Source organism: Neoarius graeffei, chromosome 5, assembly GCF_027579695.1.
Source record: "Neoarius graeffei isolate fNeoGra1 chromosome 5, fNeoGra1.pri, whole genome shotgun sequence".
NCBI lineage: Eukaryota > Metazoa > Chordata > Actinopteri > Siluriformes > Ariidae > Neoarius > Neoarius graeffei.
This window is the reverse complement of record NC_083573.1, coordinates 52,176,794-52,196,238: the sequence shown is the minus strand read 5'-3', so window position 1 is coordinate 52,196,238 and position 19,445 is coordinate 52,176,794. Positions and strand designations below refer to the sequence as shown.

Genomic DNA, 19,445 nt, shown 5'->3' with positions numbered 1-19,445 from the left:
ATTTAAATAAATGGGGGGGGGGGAATGTGTTGGTTCTATTTAGCGTGATATGAAAACCCTATAGGATAAAATGGGCTGATTTTGTAGCTGTGCTTTAAAATATTAAATATGCAAATGTATTTACTCTGATTGGCTAATATATTTTAAACTAGAGCTGTCAAACACACCCATGGAATTGTTTTGCTAAGGTCTTCGTGCTGCTGTTTTTATAATGACATCCAGATGCTTGTGGACATATGAAACAAATATTCTAAAGTGGGTTTCTAAAAATAACATTGTATGCATAAAATATTTACATAACGTGTGTGCCTGGTCACATTCCTAGCATTAGGTAAGCTACCTTGCCGAGCTAACCCGAACTTGCAACAGCTAACTGCCTGAAGTGGTGATAAAGAACCCTTTTTAACTTAAGTGCTGACAGGAGCTCACCTCAGTGCATGGTAGCTAACAAATTCATCAAACTAAAAGCTGCTTTTAATGCCAATACTATGGTCAATTCAGATAATATACGGTAGCTATGGAAAGAATGTAACATTAGCTGGTCAGCTAACGTTAACCTGAGGGCTTTGACTGGCCATGCAAGCAAACTAGGGTTCAGTCCAAAATCAGAAATCTATTCCAAAATCCAGTACAGAATTTTACTTGTGGACTGGCAGTTGACGCAGATTTGGCACAGCTGAGTTGGTACGGCTCCTTCGTCTTGATTCAGATTGCTATGGGCAGTCATTAAAAAAATGAGGAGCTTCTGTGTAAGGCTACGTTTACATTAGACCGTATCTGTCTCGTTTTCTTCGCGGACGCACTGTCCGTTTACATTAAACCCCCTGGAAAAGCCAGGAAACGGGAATCCGCCAGCGTCCACGTATTCAATCCAGATCGTGTCTGGTCCGGTGCTGTGTAAACATTCAGAATACGCGAATACGCTGTGCTGAGCTCTAGCTGGCGTCTCATTGGACAACGTCACTGTGACATCCACCTTCCTGATTCGCTGGCGTTGGTCATGTGACGCGACTGCTGAAAAACAGCGCGGACTTCCGCCTTGTATCACCTTTCATTAAAGAGTATAAAAGTATGAAAATACTGCAAATACTGATGCAAATACTGCCCATTGTGTAGTTATGATTGTCTTTAGGCTTGCCATCCTTCCACTTGCAAGTGGTAAGTGATGTGCGCTGGGATCACACACACAGCGGCTCAGTCCCGAATCGTGGTTTGTGCACTTCACTCGTGCGCTCTGTGAGCTGCGCAGGGCCGGAGTGCGCACCCTCCAGAGGGCACTCGCTGTTCAGGGCGGAGTGATTTGGAGCGCAGGATGCCTGCGGAGCCGAGCGTATCCGTGTATTGGTGTTGCTGTGTGCACGGCTAACGGTTTTAGTGTAAACGCGAATCCGCTGATTCGACGTAATGTAAACGTAGCCTAAGAAGCATGCGCTTTGTAACTGCCTGTTCTCTCCACCCATTTTTCTATGGCTATGATAGACCGTGAAGGTAACAGTCCACTTTTAAAGGTCCAGTATGTCCCAAGTTGCATATATATATATATATATATATATATATATATATATCCTGTTCTATATATATATAGAACAGGATAAAGCGGCTAGAGATTAAAAACGCTTATGGGTACTGAAATGGGGACATGAACTTATTTTTAAAAATTCACCTAAAACCATTTCTTTTTTTTTTTACCATCAGGTCACAAAACATGTAATCTTTAATGAATGATATGTTAAAAGATAACTTTAATTTTCTGAGATGTAATAAAAACATTTATATGCCAAAGTCAGAATGTAACAGAAGTGTTGTGGACATATATATATTCTCAATTTTAACAATGTAGAATTACTTTTTGAAACATAGGAAGGTGATGTTTTAGCAAATATAATTAATAAACATGTGTAGTAGAATAAACATGCGCATTCTTTCAATAAGATTAACATGGTATAGAGCTAGATTGTAATTAATTTGTAACAGACGCGAGATGGACAATCGTAACAGAAGTAATGTAACAGACATCATTTTGGAACTCATAGGCTTGACTTTGGCATATAAATATGTTTTTATTACATCTCAGAAAATTAAAGTTATCTTTTAACCTATCATTCATTAAAGATTACATGTTTTGTGACCTCATCTCATCTCATTATCTCTAGCCGCTTTATCCTTCTACAGGGTCGCAGGCAAGCTGGAGCCTATCCCAGCTGACTACGGGCGAAAGGCGGGGTACACCCTGGACAAGTCACCAGGTCATCACAGGGCTGACACATAGACACAGACAACCATTCACACTCACATTCACACCTACGGTCAATTTAGAGTCACCAGTTAACCTAACCTGCATGTCTTTGGACTGTGGGGGAAACCGGAGCACCCGGAGGAAACCCACGCGGACACGGGGAGAACATGCAAACTCCGCACAGAAAGGCCCTCGCCGGCCACGGGGCTCGAACCCAGGACCTTCTTGCTGTGAGGCAACAGCGCTAACCACTACACCACCGTGCCGCCCTGTTTTGTGACCTGATGGTAAAAAAGAAATGGTTTTAGGTGAATTTTTAAAAATAAGTTCATGTCCCCATTTCAGTACCCATAAGCGTGGAATCACTCATATCTCGAAAATAAGCGGGAAGAAAAAAAAATCTATGGCATGTCCCCTTAAATCATTGCTATGAATATGATTAAACTAGCTGTTAATGCTCATTTCCTTTTAATTTTGAGAGGGGACACTGCATTCTTGAAAAGTATTCTTAAAGTATTATGCTAAATGGCAGTCCCCCCCCTTAGGATATAGGATATTGCAATACAACTTATTTATTTATTTGGTGCTTGGTTATTGCTATGACTGGCATGTTTCTAAACCATTCCCCTGCCTCTTCTGGCCAGATTTTCCACCCCCTCCTCCTCCAGTGGACGCAGAACTGCCAGCCCCTCCCCCAGAATGTCATCTCACACCCCCTGCATCTGAGGCCCCTCCCCCTGCATTCCCTCCCCCTCCCCCAGTTGCAGAAGACTTGCCCCTTCCAGCACCTCCTGAAGACGTGAGCTTCGTCCCCCCAGATTCTTCTCCTGCTCCTCCTCCTCCTCCTCCCCCTCCCCCTCCCGCACCTCCACTCCCTGAGCCTGGCACCGGTATCAGTCTTCAGGTAAGAATTCAGACACAGACTTAATGTGACTTCAGATTTAAAGCTACAGGTATCGTGTTTTTCAACTGTGTAAAAATTACTTGATCCTTAATGTAATTTAATAAGCATTGCCAGTGATGGATTTGAAAAATATACATCACTCACCACAATTTAATTAAAGTTAAAAAGCTCCAAAATTTCTATTTTCTGCTTGATCTAAATTATGTGGCCATTTCAGATCACATACTGATTGTAGGTGTAACACAGTGCCACAATTTAAGTCACTGTTTATGTATGTCATCTAAACCGGAAGGTTTTATGAACGCTACCCTTATGCCACCAGAAACACTGGATTGAAGGAAAAAATAAAACTGAGGCATCAGTCTCATAACACTTGATGGATGTGTGCAGAACTATTATTGATCACTCCAAGCAAATGCTAGTAAAGTGGCTAGGAATGATGGGGGGAGCTTCTACAGCACTTTTTTCATTGTGTGAGGTGTTGGTGTATTTCTAGCATTGTATACATTTCTACAGCTATGTATGCATGTAAAATGCTGCTACAGTAGATGCACTTTTGCTAACTGTCACCCACAGAGAGTGAGTGAGCAGGAAAGGAGTTCTTCTGGTTTCTGGAGTTGGGCGAAATGAAGAGCTGCTGTAATGGCGAATTCTGATACTTTGGTAGATCTGACCCATAATCGCATCCCACTCAAACTGGCCAATAGGAAACACGATATTCAGAATGGTTTCAAATGATAACTGTTGTTTATTTTTCTGTTGGCCTCAAATAGATAATAGCATTTAAAAATAAAATAAATAAAACTACCGTATTTTTCGGACTATAAGTCGCACTTTTTTTCATGGTTCGGCTGGCCATGCGACTTATACTCCGGTGCGACGTGTATATATATATATATATATATATATATATATATATATATATATATATATATATATATATATTTTTTTTTTTTTCACCGCGGAATAACTGGAGCTGATGCTGAGTCTGACGACAGCCACGCAGAAGAAGAGGAAACGGCGCTTCGTCTGCCGCTGGAGGCAGAGTTGTTCAGAAGCGACACCGAGGATGAGGAATTCAATGGATTTGCTGATTTGGAGTGAAATCATCAGCTTGATAAACTTGATTGACCTGTGTTTTATTATTAATGATAGGCCTATAGTTATTTAAATAAGTTATGTAGTGATTTTAGGCAGTGCTTAATTTGTGAAGTGGGAGGTCCCAGAACGCAGGAGGTGGGTGGGTCCGGCGACTCAAAAAAAAAAAAAAAAAAAAGGCGGGGGATGGTTTACTATAACTTAAAGCACATGCGCTTATTGTGTGTGTAAAATAATAATAATATCAGACATTATGATCTTAGAAAACGCTTTAGTGACAAACAGTTACAGACAGTAATATGTCGTGATATTATATTATAAAATATTAATTTTTATTAGTCTATATATTAAATTATATATTACATTTATCTTCTAAAATAACAGACTGTACTCATCACAACCGGTTTATTTCACCATTGGAGATCAGATCACACAAGACATGAGTTAAATGACTCATTTTAAGGATTTAAGTAGGGGATTTAAAAGCGGTTGTTGTGTTTTTTTTTTTTTTTTTTCACTAGACGGTTGTTTTTACTACCGTACCTGTCTTTGGAGATGATATACCTATAGCCTACTTGACCTCTGATTTGATGAAATAAAATTCGACAAAAATGAAGAATGACACTCCTCGATGATGACTACAGCTTTAATAACACAGATGAAAGAGCCATGGGGCGATAATAAGCCCTACCGGTAAAAATATTCTAAAAGCAAACTGATTAATGCATCAGTAATAGGCTACTAATATTAGTTATAATAATAATATAGGCTATTAGTAATAACGATAGTGATAGTATTAAAGATAGTAGTAGATATTTAAAATAATCAGACTAGGCTACTTACAGGGCAAAGGGCGCGTTATCACTGCTCAGCTGTTCGTTTATTAAATAAACAATGCAGTCGCGCAGTAACCACGCGCCGCTTATCAGATACAATCACAGATTCTATGGATAGAATAACCCTTCAAAAAAGTGCGACTTATAGTCCGGTGCGACGTATATATGTTTTTTTCGTCTTCATAATGCATTTTTTGGCTGATGCGACTTAAACTCCGGAGCGACGTATAGTCCGGAAAATACGGTAAGTATGAAAAGTTGCCAGGGGCTTTACTACATTATAATACTGATTTAACACTACAATTTGGGTTCACAAATTCAAAATTCATACGTCTGCGTAATTATTGCTGCATCATATGTTCCTTCCTGGGTTACGCCTGTCTTAATCATAGATGTGGCATTTGCACCTTAAGTCCATGAAAGTATGCCAGAAATGCAGGCAGTTACTGAGGGAAACCAATCACACCCACAAATTGTGTGTGCATAAGAAAGTACCAATCAAATATTTCAACACTATCTTCTCATTCAGCGTTTTTTTTTCTTTATTTTTATTAATTGACACTTCATGTTTTAAAGTAATACTGGTCTGTCCTTTCTCTTTACTTAAGTGAGCGGTTCTTGACCTAGATTACTGCAGTTGTGGAATAGGGCTATTTACTATATATATATATATATATATATATATATATATATATATATATATATATATATATATATATATAATTTTTTTTATATATATATATATATATATATATATATATATATATATATATAAATAATTTATTATTTAGGCGGCACGGTGGTGTAGTGGTTAGCGCTGTCGCCTCACAGCAAGAAGGTCCGGGTTCGAGCCCTGTGGCCGGCGAGGGCCTTTCTGTGCGGAGTTTGCATGTTCTCCCCGTGTCCGCGTGGGTTTCCTCCGGGTGCTCCGGTTTCCCCCACAGTCCAAAGACATGCAGGTTAGGTTAACTGGTGACTCTAAATTGACCGTGAGTGTGAATGGTTGTCTGTGTCTATTGCCGCTTTTCCACTACAAACGCGGCTGAGTCGAGCTGAGCGGGGCTGTTGGAGTTGCATTTCGACTACAACCGCGCTGAACCGTGCTGGCTGGAAGTGGGTGGACACATTGGGTGGAGTTAGCGAAAGTGGGTGGACGTCACGTGATGTCGTTAAGCAGCGCAAACAGTGACATCAGTGAGCTTTTAAGCGGTAGTCTCATGACCCGGATAGTAAACAATAAACATGAAGTCATTAGTGTTGCTGGTCTTGGTGCTGTGGCTTGTTGTCACCGACAACGCGAACAGATACTGGCAAGAGCGTATAGATGAGGCGAGGCGCATAAGGCTTCAGAAATTCTCGTAATTCGTAATTATTCTCCTTCCGGGTTTGCAGTGTTTACAGATCCCAGCGTGCTCGCGGGGCGTGTGTGGGCATGTGAGGACACTCCTCCTCACCAATCAGTGCACAGGGGAGTGTCTGCTCACGCCCCCAGCCTCACTCGGCTCGCTTTGGCTCGCTTCAGCCCCACTCCAAAACGGTGCGAGTTTTAGGGGCTAAGCAGGGCTGAAGCGAGCTGAGTCGTGCTGTTCTTTGGTAGTCGAAACGCGAGCCGTGTCGGGCTGAAGTGAGCTGAAGCGAGCTGAAGTGAGCTGAAAAAGGGTAGTGGAAAAGGGCCATATGTGTCAGCCCTGTGATGACCTGGTGACTTGTCCGGGGTGTACCCCGCCTTTCGCCCGTAGTCAGCTGGGATAGGCTCCAGCTTGCCTGCGACCCTGTAGAACAGGATAAAGCGGCTACAGATAATGAGATGAGAATTTATTATTTACTGTTTAATCTCAAACACGTTAAGAAGGCAGGAAATTGCACTAATTAACTTTTTGACAAGGCACAGCTGTTAATTGAAAAGCATTCCAGGTGACGACCTCATGACGCTGGTTAAGAAAATGCCAGTAGTGTGCAAAGCGTCAAGATAAACGGTGGCTACTGTAACAAATCTAAAACTCATTTATTTTTTGTTTACCATACATGTTCTGTATGTTATTTCATAGTTTTGATGTCTTTATTGTTCTACAATGTAGAAGTCAAAATACAGGAAAAACCTGTGAGTAGGTGTGTCCAAACTTTTGACTGGTACTGTACACTTACCATCCACTTTATTAGGAACACCAGTGCACCTGCACGTTTATACCCTTATCCAGTGTAATAAAATGATTCCGGTACAGGTCAAGAGCTTCAGTTTATGTTCACTTCCAACGTCAAAATGGGGAAATGGTGTGATCTGACTTTAACCATGGCATGGATGTTGATGCCAGATGGGCTGGCTTTGGTATTTCAAAAACTGCTGATCTCCTGTGATTTTCGCACACAACAGTTTCTTGAGTTTATACAAAACAGTGCAAAAAAAGAGGTGGCAAATGGAGTTCTGTTGTAGAATGAGCACCGATGTATTGTTTTTATTTTCATTACTGTTGCCTCAGAATCCACTCATGTGGAAGTTAAAGCAATACTTGATTAAGCTGTATTTTGAACTACCTTTTTTTTTTTTTTTTTTGTATTTTGGAAGATTTTCTAAAGCTTTATGCGATACAGACTGCACGTACAAGAGAGCTACTTTTTATCCTGCAATACGCATCTGATTGTTGACTGTAGGCTCTAGTATTAAGCTCTGACTGTAAATGTAAAGTGTGCCATCTTCCTTCAAGTGACATTTTAGCTAGAATTGGTGATAACATGAATTTTTGAACTAGTCGTGTTACATTTTAGCAGATTATAAAAGTGGTCCCTGACGCTATGAACACACTTCACCAGGTTTGCATGTACTGGCTCAGTAAAACTAAAAGTAAACGCACTCGTACTGAACAATGCACGGGCTATAAATTGTGGCGGAGCTGCTGAAGTAGTTTATAAGTGCTGAAATGCAGAAGATTACATTCAAGTAAACTTATAGCAATCCAAATGGGTCTTACTAATTGAGTAAATTACTCTCAAATAGTTAGCAGTATGGTTTGTTGTGGTGTTTGGGTTCCCCTCTCCAGCATTAGGCTCTAATTTTGCTTTGTCATTACCAGTTTCTTTTCACTTGATTGTTGTTTTCTTTGGTAATTTGATCAGATGTGTCTTAATTGGTTGTTAATTAGAGGGACATTTCACAACAGGCCTATTTTCTTCCCTCATAGTTTCATGCTTCGTGTCTCTGATGTTCTTAGTCTTTCCTGTGCAATTTCTCATCGAGGGTTTTTTTTTTTTTTTTTTTTTGCCCTCCTTTTGTGCAGAAATCGTTGGAGAAGCAGACTAGTTTTGACCAACAGCTGGACTCTCTAACTGATATGTTATCAGAAATGGAAACAAGAAAACCTTTCAGTCCAAAGGTACAAAGATATGTACATGACCTTTTGATCATGTATGTATGTATGTATGTATGTATGTATGTATGAGTATAATTTTATACTTGTATTTAATCTTACCATTCACTTGTAGCTTTTGAGTTAACTTTTAATATGCCGTAACACAATGCAAAAAAAACTATATTAAAGCTTACACCATTGTTGTAACTAGAGCCCAATTCTTATATTTGCATGTCTGTGGTCCAGGTGTCCAGTCAACTGTCATCTGTGCCCACCCCAAAGGCACCTGCTCCTCCTCCAACAGCCCCCAAACCCTCCCTGTCTTTCCTGCCCCCACCAGAGTTGCAGGATCGCCCTCCGCCTGCCCCCTGGGCAGAAGAGCTGCGTGCTCGTACTACACTGAGACAAGGTGGCACAAGCACAGCATCTGCTCCTGCATCGGGACCACCACTGGGTAAAGGACCTGCAGCCGCTCCAAAGACCACATTCACTCCCAGCCAGCCTGCTTCCAGTTTTAGCCCCAAACCTGGAAACGTGAGCGCTGCCGCTCCACGTGGGGTTAATCTTGCCTCTAAAGTCACCTCTCACATCTCTTTCCCTCCACCACCTGCTGCACCACCAGGTCCTCCTGCACCTCCAGCAAGTGTCCCTGCCCCTGTCCCAGCTGTCAGTAATGCCAAAACCTCCCTTTCTGTCAATCAGGAGAAAACCTCTCCACTGCCAGCTTCTCCACAACCTAAACCAGCACCATCTCCCACTTCCACAGCATCACCATATGGCAATGCAGTGGCTAGTCCAGCCCCACCCAAAGTGAGTCTGTTTAGCAGTAGATGGTATAATTTTTTTTTTTTTAAAGTGGATTTATGAGCTCCTATTTGAAGGTTTACATCTCTTTGGAGGGGTTTTATCAGTTTATCACTTTATTAGAGATGAAGTCACTCAGAGCGGTCATAAAGGCGTTCACACTGCAGGCTGAAGTGACTCAAATCCGATCTTTTCGCCCATATGTGACCTGTATCCGATCTTTTATTGACAATATGAACGACACAGATCCGATTTTTTCAAATCCGACCCAGGCTGTTTGGATATGTGGTCCTAATTCCGATCCCTATCCGCTCTTTTCATATGCGACTTCAGTCTGAACCGCCAGGTCGCATTCATCCGACTTACACGTCATCAACAAGCCACAAACGTCACTATTCTGCGCTGAAGTAGGCGGCGGGTCTCTCAAAAAAAGTTACAACAACATGGCGCATAATCACGGGCGCAGATAGAGGGTGGGACTCATCCCACCCAGATTTAAATTCACCTCGCTCGGTCCCCCCCACTTATAGGGAGGAAAAAACGTCTATGCTGTCTTTCTTTGCATAAGGCAAACCTCACGGAAAAATCAAAAGACTAATTACCATTCGGTTTATTGAGGTGCACAGCAGTGTATACATAGTTGCAACAACTCACATAAAACAAAGACTGATATTCGGTTGGTTGAGCTGCGCAGACTGCACAGGTTGCGAGCTCGAGCTTGGTTGCTATGGTTACTAACAAGTTTGACAGGCATATTGGGGTTGGTTTGCTGGCAGCTTTGCCCCCCCCAGTTTTTTGTCCCTCCCAGTTCAAAAAAACGTATCTGCGCCCCTGCGCATGACATCAATGCGAGGGACGCTTCGGGCTGTGAAGGTTCTGAATCTTCTCAATGGAAGGACGCAGAGGTTAGGGAGCTGATTTCCATTTGGGGGGGATGCAGCTATTCAAGCTAGATTGGATGGGTCATACCGCAACTGGGTGGTTTTACTTCCGTAAACACTGGCCATGCTCACTGCGTGTGACGTCGTCGTATCCTGCAATGCGCATGCGGAACACTTTTAGGTTGCTTTTCGTTCATACTGAGGATCACATACAAGTCGCATATATTTGTTAATGTGAACGACCTCACAAAAACATCGGATTTCACAAAAAAATCGGAATTGAGCATTAAGCCTTGCAGTGTGAACGTAGCGTAAGATTACACTCCAAATATGGGAGCTCTTAAACTCAAAAATGCTTAAATTATTACCTCCTCTTCATTGGTGTTTGAAATGGACAGGCACATTTTTCCTTTTAAAACCTTGTAGAAAAAGCCAGGTCACTTCATGACATCACAAGCTTGCATATTCTAGTCCTTATAGCCCCAAAACATGCACTCCAAGCTAGATGGCGGTCTTAAGTAATGATCCTGATCAAATGAGAGTGATTAAATGTGCACACTAGCAGTTACTGAGCTGGCTAACTGAGCTACTTGGATTTTCATGCATATTCCTATATCCTGCCATTTTGGGGAAAAATGGTGTAAAGGTGCGGACTTGTCCAGAGACCATTTTATTACTTCCGTGTGTATTGAAAACATAATTAAATTATTTAAGTTATCCCATGAAATCGAGTCATACATGAGCTGATAGTGGCTATAAGTCATGTATGACGAGACTGAGTGGAATAACTGTTTTATTATATCCGCATTCACTGGATTTTGAGAAATGCAACTTTTTTTTTTTTTTTTTTTTGCAAATTCCATTATACAAAACGTCTGACGGTCATTTCATTAGAATATAAACAAATCTGCAAAATGTCTAGAAATTTATGAAAAATGCAATGATAATTCTTGAAAAAGGCAGCACGGTGGTGTAGTGGTTAGCGCTGTCGCCTCACAGCAAGAAGGTCTGGGTTCGAGCCCTGGGGCCGGCGAGGGCCTTTCTGTGCGGAGTTTGCATGTTCTCCCCGTGTCCGCGTGGGTTTCCTCCGGGTGCTCCGGTTTCCCCCACAGTCCAAAGACATGCAGGTTAGGTTAACTGGTGACTCTAAATTGACCGTAGGTGTGAATGTGAGTGTGAATGGTTGTCTGTGTCTATGTGTCAGCCCTGTGATGACCTGGCGACTTGTCCAGGGTGTACCCCGCCTTTCACCCGTAGTCAGCTGGGATAGGCTCCAGCTTGCCTGTGACCCTGTAGAACAGGATAAAGCAGCTACAGATAATGAGATGGGAATGAGATGAATTCTTGAAAAAAAAGATGCATTCTTATCAAATACTTTTCTCATTATCTCATCTCATTATCTCTAGCCGCTTTATCCTGTTCTACAGGGTCGCAGGCAAGCTGGAGCCTATCCCAGCTGACTACGGGCGAAAGGCGGGGTACACCCTGGACAAGTCACCAGATCATCACAGGGCTGACACATAGACACAGACAACCATTCACACTCACATTCACACCTACGGTCAATTTAGAGTCACCAGTTAACCTAACCTGCATGTCTTTGGACTGTGGGGGAAACCGGAGCACCCGGAGGAAACCCACACGGACACGGGGAGTACATGCAAACTCCACACAGAAAGGCCCTCGCCGGCCACGGGGCTCGAACCCGGACCTTCTTGCTGTGAGGCGATAGCGCTAACCACTACACCACCCTGCCGCCCTCAAATACTTTTTATTCCATTTTTTTTTTGTGTGGTTTTTTTTTTTTTTTTTTTTTTTTTTGGGGGGGGGGTTCTTCTTGAGGGTGTTTTTTGTTTTGGCGGTTGGCAAACCAACTTAAAGGTGCATTACTGACTGGGCTGGAGTGTGGAGCAGGAGATTTGGGGAGGGGAACTATATTCTTTGCTTCTTTTAAATACTTGATAATTTTTGGGGTTGTGTTTTCGAGTAGAGTTTTTATTTCGTGCTCGGTTGGTTCAACAACATGCTCTGTTATTTTGTTTTTCTCTACTCATGGTGTACGAGTTGATATCCTAGTAGTAGCGTAGCCAATCGGCGCACACAATTGTTCATATCCAGTGAATGTGGATAGAATATTATTTTTCACAATTTGAAGCTGCATGTACTATCGGGCATTTAAGAAAGACCTGTGACTGAGAACCTTCATTGACAAGGTGCATGTGGTGATTATTTGTTTTATGAAGTATGCATGATCCTCAGATAGAAATGTTAAGAATCTATGGGCAGAGGTAGAGTCTTTTTCTTCTCTCTCTAGGCTGCACAGCCAAAAGGCCCTGGAGCAGGTGCACCCCCTACTGGTGTTCCTCTGACAATGCGAGAAGTTGAAGAGTTGGAAAGGATGACCAAAGATTTTATTAAAGACATGGACAACCGTGCACCAGTCGTTGCCTCTGCACCTACAGGTAGTCTCTCTCTCTCTCTCTTGCACACATCCATTTCATATTCACTTAATATAAATAGGGCGTAGGTGACAGAAATGGCTCACCTTATGCACAAATAAGAAGTGTCCTCCCACTGTGTTTGTGTCTCTAGTGATGGTGCTTTCAGTGTTTTGTGGATTCATGGTTTTAATGGATCGATTTAATCTTTTTCCTTCGTTTTACCCTGTCCATGCTTGTGTGTCCAGAGGTGTGTGGAAAGTGTGGAGAGGCTCTGTCCAGGTCTCAGCCTGCAGTCAGGGCGATGGACAAACTTTTCCACTCGCACTGTTTCTGCTGCATGACTTGCCAGCGCCCCCTGCAGGGAATGCAGTTCTATGACCGTGATGGAACGCCAGAGTGTGAGGAGTGTTATGTGGTGAGTCAGTAGATTTGCACTCGCGCTAATTCATGCTGCAGTTGCGAGTGGGTGATGGAGCACAGCGTTTTTAAATATTGGATTTTTTTGGTGTTCTTGTGGCTGGCTGCAATAAATGTGGTCTGTATAACTTAAAATCACCATTTACCTCAGCTCTCACAAACTTTAGGCGCAGAGGGACTATACACTACCGTTCAAAAGTTTGGGGTGACTTTGAAATGTCCTTATTTTTGAAAGAAAAGCGCTGTTCTTTTCAATGAAGATCACTTTAAACTAATCAGAAATCCACTCTGTACATTGCTAATGTGGTAAATGACTATTCTAGCTGCAAATGTCTGGTTTTTGGTGCAATATCTCCATAGGTGTATAGAGGCCCATTTCCAGCAACTCTCACTCCAGTGTTCTAATGGTACAATGTGTTTGCTCATTGCCTCAGAAGGCTAATGGATGATTAGAAAACCCTTGTACAATCATGTTAGCACAGCTGAAAACAGTTTAGCTCTTTAGGTGGGGTTTACATTAGACCGTATCAGCGGATCATCAGATTAACGTTTTTAAAACGATTCGCGTGCACACAGCAACGCCAATACACAGATACGCTCGGCTCCGCAGGGATCCTGCGCTCCAAATCACTCTGCCCTGAACAGCAAGTGCCCTCTGGAGGGTGCGCACTCCGGCCCTGCGCAGCTCACAGATCGCGCGAGTGAAGCGCACGAGCAGTGATTCGGGACAAATAGCAGGAAGTGAAGTCCGCGCCGTTTTTCAGCAGTCGCGTCACATGACCAACGTGGCATGACCAACGCCAGCGAATCAGGAAGGTGAATGTCACAGTGACGTTGTCCAATGACGACGTCAGCTAGAGCTCAGCACAGCGTATCCTCGTTCCTCAATGTTTACACAGCACCGGATCAGATACGTAATGGATTGAATACGTGGGCCCTGGCGGATTCAAGTTGTTCCGCCTGTGGAGTCGTTTCCTGGTGTTTTAATGTGAACGGACAGTGCATCCGAGACGGATACGGTCTAATGTAAACACCACCTTAGAGAAGCTATAAAACTGACCTTCCTTTGAGCAGATTGAGTTTCTGGAGCATCACATTTATGGGGTTGATTAAATGCTCAAAATGGCCAGAAAAATGTCTTGACTAGATTTTCTATTCATTTTACAACTTATGGTGGTAAATAAAAGTGTGACTTTTCATGGAAAACACAAAATTGTCTGGGTGACCCCAAACTTTTGAACGGTAGTGTACATGTCTTCTGTTTTATTTTCTACAGCATGCTAGGAATCATGCATTTTATATTTTGTGCCAAATCAGTGGGGACAGATGAAATATTTTTGCCTTCGTGTGTTCAGAACTCTCTGGCAGTTTGTTCTCGCTGTGGGGAGCGGATCACGGATCGCGTGCTGAAAGCAGTGGGCAAGTGTTTCCATGCTCACTGTTTCTGTTGCACTGCCTGTAGCTGCACACTGGAGGGCTCTCCATTCATCACTGATGACAATAACAACCCCTACTGTGTCACTGATTACCACCGGTGAGCCTCTACACACATCCTAACCGAGCAAGACGCCTCTAGTTCCTCAGTAGATTTGATGAGTATTTCAATAATATAAGAAAATATTAAATATATTGACAAACAATATATCCGTCTTTTTGTGGCTTCTGCTCTGCTGCTGGATCACAGACGTTTTTCTCCTCTGTGTGTGAGCTGCAATGAGCCAATCGTTCCTGACCCTGGCAGTGAGGAAACACTCAGAGTAGTAGCCTTGGAGAAGAATTTTCACCTTAAGTGCTACCGATGTGAGGTATGAAGATGTGAAATGCACCTAATTAACATCTCTCCCTTCTTTCATACTCCTCACTCTTGGACATTTATCCACTCACCCACTACTTCATATCAGACATACTGTACATTATTTTTTTCGCGGTCCGGTTTCCATCAAATCCTGCACTTTGATTGGCTGGCGAGCGGGTTCGTATCCTACGATACAGACCCCGGTTACAGACCTCTGGCGACTTGCTCGTTCACAACAACAAAAAACATAGTAGCTTTTTTTTGTCAACATTTATTTATTTATTTATTTATTTATTTATTTATTATAAGATTATCAAAATCTTAATTTTTGCCAGCATTTCTCAGGAGAATAGCATTAATTTTACATCATGGATAGCGATAACGACAGTGTTCACAGTGAAAGCGAGTTTTACTACCCTGAGGAAGAAGAAATAAAAAAAACATTTCAGGAGAAAGCTAAAAACCTCTAACTAATTGCTAACACCGAGCAAAAACATGGCTGAATCCTCATCTCATCTCATTATCTCTAGCCGCTTTATCCTTCTACAGGGTCGCAGGCAAGCTGGAGCCTATCCCAGCTGACTACAGGCGAAAGGCGGGGTACACCCTGGACAAGTCGCCAGGTCATCACAGGGCTGACACATAGACACAGACAACCATTCACACTCACATTCACACCTACGGTCAATTTAGAGTCACCAGTTAACCTAACCTGCATGTCTTTGGACTGTGGGGGAAACCGGAGCACCCGGAGGAAACCCACACGGACACAGGGAGAACATGCAAACTCCGCACAGAAAGGCCCTCGCCGGCCACGGGGCTCGAACCCGGACCTTCTTGCTGTGAGGCAACAGCGCTAACCACTACACCACCGTGCCGCCCCTGGCTGAATCCTGAATGACTCAATTTTGTATAAATAGGGGACTACATAGGTGGCAAAATGTAGGGTTTTTTTTTTGGTTTGTTTGCCCCCCCCCCCCCCCCCCATGGAAGTGCACTTGTATACCGAGGAGGAAGCGATTTGCATTACAGCCATGAATGAGGATTCAAAATGGCGGCTTGGCTCGGTTTTCCCTTTCAGGCGCTCTCGTTTTCTGTTAGAATTTGGTAAAGAAAAAAATAAATATATTATTTCCCAGCTTAAGGTCGGTCCGTATGGTGAAATACCGTGACCTCGGCCTTGAATACTGACCCAGAGGGCCTCGCTCAGTACTTTCGAGACCTCGGTCACGGTATTTCACGATACGGACCTCCCAGCTGGTAAATAACATTTATGTATTTAACAGTGCATTGTGGAAAATTACAATAAATACATTGGCGAAATAAAATGCTGGAAAATAATGTACTTGTAAAAAGTACCAACTGGAAGATTATTACATTTATTTTTTTAATTTCAAAATCATTAGACCAAAGTTTCAGGTTTCCTAATGCAAAGTATTTGATGTCAGAAAATGCTGTGGAAAAACAGCTGAATGTAAAGTGGTAAGATCTCTCTGCTCTGCTTATTTACTGAAGTAAGATTAAAAAGAAATCCCCATCCTACAAGTGCAAATTATTTAAAAAGCCAGTCTTGCACAATACATTTACAAAAAATGTGGCGCTTAGATGGTTGTCTTTTTGTAAAACGGTACTTTTCAGCTCCAGTTACTCTTAAGCAAGGTTTTAAAGAAATGTAAAGGGTTACAGAGAACAGTGTACACTCCTCCTGTTTCTCGTCTTGTTCCCAGGACTGTGCCCGCCCGCTCTCTATAGAGGCAGATGCTGATGGCTGTTATCCATTGGATGGGATGATTCTATGCATGAAGTGCCACACAAAGCGTGCCAAGCAGACCATGAAGTGATTGGTGGAGACTCCTGTCACTCATTAAAAACCAAACCGAAAATCAAAGATTGACTCTGCTTTGATTCCAGGCATTTTATGCATTGTTTGTGTGTAGCTTTTTTTTTTTCCCTTCCCCTCCTTCTCTTTTGCCACTATTTGTCATAGAGCCTTGTTTTTGTCTGTCCTCTTCCATAGCTTTCAGTAAGACCAGAATTTAACTACAGCAGCTCTGTTGTGCCTTTTTTTTTTTTTTTTAAATGCATGTCCTTTAGAAAGACCTTGTTCACCTTTTCTCCAGGTCCTTTCTCAAACAGCTTCATCAGTGTTGACTGCAAAATCACAAGTACACCAGCTCAGCATGCGGTTGCTTGAATACAGTGTTTTGATGTGTTGTGTAATTTAACAAATGAAGCTGGGGTTTTTAGGATGTGATTTGAGTGCATAACTGTGACTCTAGTTCAGTGTAACTCTTTGGCTCCTAGCGTGCTTCGCACAGGCAAAACAGCAACTCTCAAAGCTTAGCACGGCCTCCTGAACAAAAACATCAAGGATTAAAGGAAAGTCAGTGTTGCTTATTAAATAAATTAACTAGTATTAAATAAATAGGAGCTGTTTGAACTAGTGAGCAACCGAGCAGAAATAAAAAATGCTTTTAGAAAATTTGCTTTCCAAATAGACCTGCAGCTTAATAGATGCATATGAAGGCTGGTAGGGAATTGTGTGTTATATAACGGGTTAGTCTATGAACGCTTTGTTTGTCTTGCATGCGACATTTATACAACAAGACTGCATGATTAATATATTTTTTAAAAAGCACAAAAATTGACCACCACTTACCAATGTAATTCTAAGAATGGATGGAAATGCTGCATAGTATTCAGTCAATGACAGCCTGATGGTTTTCATCCCATGGCACAATCATGTATAAAAACAATCCTACGTGTCTGCCAACTCGTATATAAGTAATGGTTAGAAATGTTTAACAATTAGAATCAAGTGTTGAGATTTGTTAGTTGGTCAGCTGGTTTTAAAACTGACTGACTTATCACTCCCTCGCTTACACATTTACCAGCCACTATATAGAGCGTTATATATTGTAGGGAGCAGTAGAAAAAGACATGCCTGACAGGATTCGCACAACGTTGTACTTCTGTGTGTGACAAACAGCACATGACTTACCATTGCACAAACATCTTAATATTACTGGAACTCCAAGATTAGGGAAGTATTTAAAAAAAAACCCCCAAGTGATTCTCTGTAAACACACCACTCCTAAGTACCTACTGCCTTTAGAGCTTGTTAAGCAACAGTTCTATAGACATGAGATTGTATGTCGGGTGCTCTGATCTTCATACTGATGAGTATAATTGGAGTTGAGATAAATAGCTATGTATTGTGCATTTATAGAGGGTATTAATATATTAAACTGTCCACAGTACATTGGTGCACTGAGAACTCAAAATAGCTGAGCTCATATCGTGTATTGCATCAGTGGATCGGAAACAAATTTGGATATTATTGGAAGAATGGCTAGACTTTTTTTTTTTTTTGCACAAATGCTTTAAAGGTTAAGTATTAGGCTGTAATGAACAAATCAATGGGTCTTTTTCACGAGACGGTTATGGTACAACACTACCCTGGAAATGGACTAAATTCTGAATGTTTAGCTGAAATTCTGACACTTGAAGGCTACATTCCTTAAATGTACATTTTACACTCCCTTCCTTCACGTGTACGTGTCCCTACTTGGAATTGAACAAGAAAGTTCTGCAGTGTTGTACAGGTTGATTAAAGGTGAACAGTCTCCCACTGTCTGTCTGTACAATCATTTAAATACCCCCACACACACACACACACACACCTTTAATTTCTAATGTATTCAATGATTTTTTTTGTGTGTGTGTACACTCACATTTTCTCCCTCATGTTTTGTCATGTCATTGTCACCATGATACTGCTGTTTACAGTATGTGATGGACATCCATTATAGTGCCACTTGATTTTGTTTTTTCTCTTTTTTTTTTTTTAAATTCATTTATTACATATACATACATGCTTTTTCAGTTAAATTCCTTTGCAATATGTGAATGTGTGTATGTTTACGGTCTGAGTTTTGTTTTTTTTTTGCAATCAAGCTCTCATTTGTACTGTATTATAAAATAAAATAAAAACCTCTGACATTTCTGCTCGATTTCTAAGCGTGTTATTTAGAGGATGGAAAGAAGAGAATGAGATTAAATTGAAAGCCTTGATTTGAATTTCTCAGTTTTCTGCTGAGTGTCGTCAGGTCAGTGACCAGAGTCTACTTTGTGTTCCTCAGGCAACAGGAGTTCTCATTTCTGTGCCTGTAATGAAATGCAACTTGTAGAATTCATAGTTTAAAAAAAAAAAATCTCTTGTCTAAATGTTTGCCAGTCTTTTACACTTTCTGTCTTAAATGTGTATGTATGCATGTGACTGTCAAACGTGCTCCTTCCCACGCAGTGTGTGACATGGTCACGTCATAGATGCGTCTTCTCACACTATCACCTCATACCAGCCTCACACTTCACTGATAGCAGAGTGCTTGTGTGTGTGTGAGAGAGAGACTATTTTAATACAGTCTGAGTGACTGACTTCAAGCAACCCTATAAAATGTATGTGATTTTTACTAATAATATCTGAGACATTAAATTGTTTCTTTTTTGAAGTGAATTTCAGACACTCAATTCAAGTAACATCAACATGTCTCAGACCCAGAAGGTTTACACCCAGCCAGTGAGTATGACGTTGTGAAAGAGGCCTGTACGTTGCATTTTATCAGACTGTAAATGTGGGAGGAGAAAGTGTGATGAATGACTGAACTGATTGGAGGTAGAGATAGAGAA

General features: G+C 41.7%; 1 protein-coding gene across 4 annotated transcripts in view; it reads left to right on the top strand.

Moving 5' to 3' along the window:
• The window catches only part of zyx (zyxin), a 38,097-nt gene extending 19,339 nt beyond the window's left edge, over positions 1-18,758 (top strand). For all 4 annotated transcript variants that reach the window (XM_060921999.1, XM_060921998.1, XM_060921997.1 and 1 more), the window contains exons 3-10: positions 2,881-3,140; positions 8,347-8,442; positions 8,665-9,228; positions 12,418-12,565; positions 12,790-12,959; positions 14,317-14,495; positions 14,646-14,766; positions 16,484-18,758. In XM_060921999.1, coding sequence (XP_060777982.1) covers positions 2,881-3,140; positions 8,347-8,442; positions 8,665-9,228; positions 12,418-12,565; positions 12,790-12,959; positions 14,317-14,495; positions 14,646-14,766; positions 16,484-16,597 — 1,652 coding nt within the window. In that variant the 3' untranslated portion in view covers positions 16,598-18,758. The remainder of the gene's footprint in view (positions 1-2,880; positions 3,141-8,346; positions 8,443-8,664; positions 9,229-12,417; positions 12,566-12,789; positions 12,960-14,316; positions 14,496-14,645; positions 14,767-16,483) is intronic.
• Positions 18,759-19,445: the final 687 nt, after the last annotated feature.